The following is a 6,944-nucleotide window of genomic DNA, read 5'->3' as shown; positions in this document are numbered from 1 at the left end:
CATGAATATCATCTATGCACGGCATAGAGATCCAGTTTCTACCGGGATAGACAATAAATTTCATACTTTGTCCCAGATTTATTAGTACTGTGTCGGATTTACTGGCGAACAATTTATTTTCACTGAGAATATATTTTAATATCTTTTTTTATTCATAGAGAAATAATCATCCTTAGACAATCTAAAATGGTTTAGAAATTTGTCAGGGACACCTTACCACAAGTCATATAAGCGTTCACATAAAAAATGTCGTCTGTTGTTGTTTTACTTGACATTGTTAGAAAACGAGGTTGAATGTAAAGTAAGCCCTTGAATCCGTACAAAAGTCTATCAACTCAATGTTATATATATCAGATTAACGGGATAGACAAATTATTTTCACACATTATGGATATTTTAGCAACTACATTTTTAATCAACCCCGTGGTCGTGCGATTTGCCGCTATGCTTAATTATTTATGTTTCATACATTATGTTACGTACATTGGCCGACAATTTCTTAATTTATAAAAAAGGCTAAATGTTGAGATATTCATAAAAGATGTACGTTAGATGAACGATACATGTATTACGAGAAGTATGGACCAGTATGGACCTGTAATTCACGGATATATGGAACTACCGATTTCCCTCATTGATGCCTCAACAGGGGGCGGAGCGTTATCGATAATCGACAGGTTACGCGAATAGCAGATACAAATAGTATAGGTACCGTTTTAAATCGTTTAAAAACACATTTTTTGGACTAACTGCTTCCAAAATTAAATCACGAATGTGTTCAGAAAAGGTTGATAAATCTACTTAACAAAAAATCTCATTTTAGGTATTTTCAGTGATAATTGACTCCGTTGTCACCTTAATATTCAGAAATGATATAAAATTGATGATGACAATGAAAGTGAGATATGCAACTAACTACAAGTCTACAAGACATTCAAACATTTTGTTTCAATAGTGACAGATTTATATTCAACATTTGCTCAACTTGTAACAAATATTATATATGCATGAATATGTTAAGAATCATTGATAAACAGCTGTAATATTAAGTTCTTAACCTTTACATTGCTTCAATTTTTATAACGGACTTCCACTGCAATGAATCTGGCACAATAAGTAGTCTGCATCAAGATACTGTTATATTACTGCAAATTTGTAACGTCTTTATTCATTGGATTATTTTCATGTTCATATAAACTATAAAAATGGCTGCTGTCAATTTATGAGTTTATGAAGTATTTGCATTTATTCTCAAATAAAAGAAGCTTGCTGTATTATAAATTGATTAATATAAAGATTATCAATAGGTTATACTGCTGGTATATAAATATTTTTTTGTAATATAACAAAAACCAACCATTTATATAAAGCCATATAACCTGTCAAAAATCTTATTACCTAATAACATAGAGAAGACCTACAGTATTATATAGAGCTTGATCAGCCTACACGGATATATAGATTGTCCTGGCTCCTTATTTGTGGCACACATTATTACCTTCAAATGGTAGAATAACAAATCACAGCTGTCATGAACAGTACATATGCTTGAATAATGAGCAATTATAAAACAGTGATTATAGTAAGTTTTTGTTTACAATCTGATGAGAATAACTTCAATCTACACTTGCAGGTGTTACAAGTAGAACATAATATGCTTTATTACAATGCACTCACAAAAATAGAGTTCAAACTTACACAATATCCATAGAGATTTTTCACTTTAGCCTAAATCAAAAGAAATGAAGGCAAATAATCCAGTAAATGTGTTTTATCACTGGTCCAGAATTAATCTATTATCATATTCTGCAGCTTCATTACTGTTTTCTTTATTTTATATACTCTTCATTGTAAATTATTATGTCAAAGTTTCTTCAGTTTCTAGTTCCCCTGTCACCCTCTTCTCTTTTGTGTTGAAATGTAAAGCACTGAAAAAAAAGAGAAACATAAATAGTATGAAATAAACTGAGAATAAAACAAACATAGGGGTTGTCTTCACACCATGGTACAATAGTGTATTTATCGTTTAACAGAATAATGCAAGAGTGAAAAAGTATTTGCTAAAAGTTAAAACAATTATTACACACACTAATAATTGTATGGGCTTACTTTATTATTTTCACATGATATAAAAAAGCTTCTATTTATTTCTATTCTTGTTTGTATTTACTTACAGTAATATATCTACTGCCCTATACGTCACATACATGTATAACTTCAATATTATTGTGTCAAATCTCTGTGAATCCTTACTTGACATTTAACATTTCCACACTATCATTTAAACATTTTAAAACACGAAAATTGCAACAAATAGAGGTTAATGAGTTTGGATTTTAAAACTATACTATTACCAACCATTATTGCCTCTAATAAATGCATCTCCATATTTGTTTTTAAGCTGTCCATTTACATACTCTTCTGTTTGTTCAAGGGCAATATTCATATAACCATCCAAACATGCTAACACCCCTGAAATATATTACAATATAAATGTATTAATGTATTTATGAGTTATTAGCAAAATTTTTTAATATTCCCTAAGTTACTTGAAATCAGATTAAAGTAACATCTCATATACACTGTTATTATGAATATGTGTTAAACCTTGCAAATATTATGGTCAATTTATTGTATGGATTGCAGTATCATTAATGAATATATAATATTGCTTTGAAAGTCACCCAAATGTGTGTCTGATAACAACTGTATCATAGTCATAGAAGTAAGAAAACAACAAGCCATTTGTTGTTGGCAATAGTGTTTTTAATATACTGATAAGGTTTTGACAAGCTGAAAAATGTTTAACTTTGAAAGTGGAAAATGTGCTATAAACTGTTATTTTGTAATTCTTGCTGCTGAATCCAGCACAAACAAGAATTTGTAATAGAGTTACCAACGTCCCCCTTCCAAGGAAACTTTTACATTAAGCACAAAATTGAGCTATTTCAAAAGATTGAGGTACGGATCAGGACTTTCAGTGCAAAATTTAATCAATGCCAGATCTGCACACATAGATCTGCAATAATTTCATTAAAGATATTTGCTTGTTTGGGTTTTAAGTCACATCGACACAGTATAGGTCATATCGCGACATTCCAGCTTTTACTGGTGCAGGAAGACCTCAGGTGCCCTTCTGTGCATTATTTCAGGCACCAACGGGCACCTGAGTAGAACCACCCACGTTCCGTAAGCTAGCTGGATAGCTTCCTCACATGAAAGAATCCAAAGTCCCTGTCGGGATTCGAACCATTAAAGATATAAAATATGAAGAAATAACTCCTGTATATATGTCAACAGAAAACCATTTGTATAGTTGTTATCACTATTTTAAAGACACAAAATATGAAAATTACAAAATCAATGCAGGGTATTGTCTGTTACAGAGTATATTTCATGTCCAGTTCGTAACTTTTTAACCGTAACTTTTTCATCAATCAAGGTATGTGGGCAATTCACCAATGTATAGGCCTGATTTAGCATCATACACACAAATGTACCTTGTAACAGACCATTTTAGGCTTTGACCTCTAAATGTGATCTTGACCTTTGAGGTAGGGATCTGAGTGTTGCACATGACATGTTGCCTTATTATTGTAAACAGTTGTGTCAACTTATTTCAAAATCCCTTGAGTGATGAAAAAGTTATATACCGGACACAAAACATACCCTATAACAGACCATGTTAAGCTTTGACCTAAAAGTGTGACCTTGACCTTGGAGGTAGGGGTCTGAGTGTTGCGACTGACATATCATCTTGTGTTAAACATTGACTCGTTTGACATTTTGAAATATTTATTATACCTCTGTAATCTACACCAGAGTTAAGCTTCACTACAACTGGTCTTCCAATGATCTTTTTCAAAAATTCACTTGGTGTCTGTTTCTTACTCATCTGTAACAAAAGAATCAAAACAATTGTTTAGTTTTCAAAAAAAAAAATTTTTTAAAAGTCTGAACCCTTAATGTTCTCTTAAAAGTTCAATAAAAGAAATATTTTTGGCTGAAATTTTGAGGTTTAATAAATATAATCATGAATCAGAGATATATATTACAGATCTCCCAGCATGAATTGATAATTCTATACAGAAGAAGAATTAAGTTTACTTAATTAAGATAACGAACAAAAAAAACAAAACAAGAATATCTCAGTCGAAAAAAGGGGATAAAATTGCAAAAAAATACAAATAAATCATCATTGGCTGATGAAAAAAAACACTTATCCGTCGCGGCTATACGCTGTCATTATCCAGATTTTTATTATTCATTAGTGAATTAATGAAATTGACAGTGACACTAAGAGAAATTATGCATGGAACATACGGGCACATTCAAAATGGATGCCGAGGATAGAAATTATCAAAACAAACAATAATTCATACATGTGAACTTTTTTTTATGATCATGTGGGAGATTTTTCGTCAAAAAGAGGGAGATTTTAGAATTTGCAATAAACAAAGAAGGAAGTTCTGACACCAAAAGGAGTTTTCTTTAATTTGTGAAAATACCCTTTATTTTAAGAAAAATCTTTAAAAATATGGCTGCAGAAAGTGGGAGTCTCCCGCTTAAAGTGCGAGAGTTCACATGTATGATAATTGTTACAATAATTTGTACCAGAAGTTAATGATTTCATCATTGAAGGTGGTAGATGATTGATTTTTAACTGCATGCATGATTACATGATTTAACTTTTCTATATGAGCATACATTTGCATTAGATATTGTTTTATACACATGTAATTTTACAAACCAGAGGTGGTAGATGATTGATTTTTAACTGCATGCATGATTACATGATTTAACTTTTCTATATGAGCATACATTTGCATTAGATATTGTTTTATACACATGTAATTTTACAAACCAAAATTTTACAAACATGTGTAAAAATGAAACATGAAATGTTAATTTTAATAATATCTTGTCCATGTATCAAAGTGAATCATTTTTTTTTTAAATTATCGATTTTTGTATGAATGTCCAACAATCAAAAGAAAAAAAGCTGTTGTATACTGCGTTCTATTTACTTTTTCATGAATTGAGCAATTTTGAGTTGTATCCCTTGTTATATTATATATAAAAAAAGACAGAATCCCCTGTGGTTATAACCACAAACAATTGTCGATTGGAATAAATTCGGTATGCCTTAAATACGAAAGTGAGATTTTTGACGAAAGTGAGCGAAAGTGACTTTTAAAATTTGAATTGTACCGTTTTAATAGAATTTTACAGTGAATTTTAAATTGAAATATAGTGTTGAATATCAAATTATTAATTTCTGATAATATACGTTTACAACACGGATTTAAATTACAATTAAAGTCCGTGGTTTACAAGCTGCAATTTAAGTACATTTCCAATTCAAACACTATATTTGATATTTTACAAGTCACTTTTGTATTTTTCAATGTAAGCGAAAGGAAGATCGCTGATATTGTATGCAGAAATTATGCAAAAAATGGGGAATAAAACTATAAATCATCATAATGATTAATTTAGAAAATAAATAAAATTAATTTCTTATATTAATCGACTACAAACTGCAAATTTAGTACATTTTCAATTTAAACTCTACTGTATATCTAATACTTTTCAAGTTACTTTCGTACTGAACTTGTATATATAAATTAGGCAAATAAATGGCGATTTAATCATGATTATGGTTATCTATTATAATATATATAATTAGTTGCTTATAATAAACGTCTGCAAACAGGAATTTTACTGTAAAATTCTATTAAAACGGTACAGTTCAAATTCTAAAAGTCACTTTCGCTCACTTTCGTCAAAAATCTCACTTTCGTATTTTAGGCAAACCCGAATAAATTGAGTGATAGTGTTGCACAAGCTAAGACAGTTGACGGTTTAAAATCAGGCATATTCCATTTGAAATTACTCCTCTCTGCCGTTGCTTATATGCTGAAAGGCCCTGAAACGTACCATCCATATCCAGAGAAAACCGCCAGAGAAACGTCTTGCCGTCAGAAAAACAGGTGTATCCGAAATATATACCACTTTAGAATATGTAAAAAAATTAAACAAAAGAACACAAAAATATTTTGAAAACCAAATAGCAATGTACCTGAACGATTAATTAAGTTTCCTACCTTATCTCAATTTGACAATGTTTATAAAACAGATAAATTTGTATTTATTTACGAACTTCTCACGTCGGTTTAAACTGCTAGCAATGAATAGTTATTAATTTTTAAGGACTTCCTATAATTAAAATCAAAAGCCTTAGTATCGTATAAACGACATATAGACCAAGTTTAAAAAAAACATATTTTACAAAGGACAGGAGTTATGTTTCTTCTCTATAAAAAGATTTAAAGAAGTATTATCGAAAAGCCTTTTTGACCAAATCTATTCATTACTATATTTTTTCCTGACTATAAGCCGTAGGTGATCGCACTTTTTTCTTATCCGGTAATAATACCCCGGTCACATATTCACGGAAAACGCTCACGGAAGAACCACGGATTAATTCCGGCATCGTCCGTAGTTATCCGTACTGGTCAGTAGCTCTCCGTATTGTAACCGTAATCAATCGGCAATCCGGTCAACTCGTCCCCTGGTCAACTCGTCCTCTGGTCAACTCGTCACCTTTTTGTTCAACTCGTCCCCTACTTTTGGTCAACTCGTCCTCAAAGAGTCAACTCGTCCCTAATATGGTCAACTCGTCCCCTTATTTCGATCTATTCGTCATATTGTGTTGTAAACCAATGTCTTTAAATAGTTCTTTTATGTAAAATTAATAATGAATTAGATTGATATCGAAATATTAATAAAATAACGTCTTTTTTACGTAAAATTTTAATGATCTTTATCTAAGCGCACGTGCATAGCTTTGATGTAAAACTACAAAGACAGGTAAGTTTGCAAACATTCAATTAATGTTTAATCAATCGGAATTTTAATGTTAATTAAAACTAAAGTTAGGT

At 30.8% G+C, this 6,944-nt stretch overlaps 1 protein-coding gene across 2 annotated transcripts; it reads right to left on the bottom strand.

Annotated features, from left to right (window-relative positions):
* Positions 1 to 1,617: 1,617 nt before the first annotated feature.
* LOC132715260 (U6 snRNA-associated Sm-like protein LSm6) lies at positions 1,618 to 6,265 on the bottom strand. 2 transcript variants are annotated; one of them, XM_060698249.1, is made up of 4 exons: positions 6,108 to 6,265; positions 3,805 to 3,895; positions 2,359 to 2,472; positions 1,618 to 1,928 (listed from the first exon to the last, which is right to left on the bottom strand). In XM_060698249.1, the coding sequence occupies exons 2-4, from the start codon at positions 3,893 to 3,895 to the stop codon at positions 1,894 to 1,896; spliced, it is 240 nt and encodes a 79-aa protein (XP_060554232.1). In that variant the 5' UTR covers positions 6,108 to 6,265; the 3' UTR covers positions 1,618 to 1,893. The 2 variants fall into 2 exon arrangements, with proteins under 2 accessions (XP_060554232.1, XP_060554233.1); XM_060698250.1 differs by having other exon boundaries at positions 6,083 to 6,220.
* Positions 6,266 to 6,944: the final 679 nt, after the last annotated feature.

Source organism: Ruditapes philippinarum, unplaced genomic scaffold (genome assembly GCF_026571515.1).
Source record: "Ruditapes philippinarum isolate M1 unplaced genomic scaffold, ASM2657151v2 ctg9936_1_1_1_1, whole genome shotgun sequence".
NCBI classification, from domain to species: domain Eukaryota; kingdom Metazoa; phylum Mollusca; class Bivalvia; order Venerida; family Veneridae; genus Ruditapes; species Ruditapes philippinarum.
Note: the sequence above shows the minus strand (reverse complement) of the source record. Positions and strands in the feature narration are given on the sequence as shown.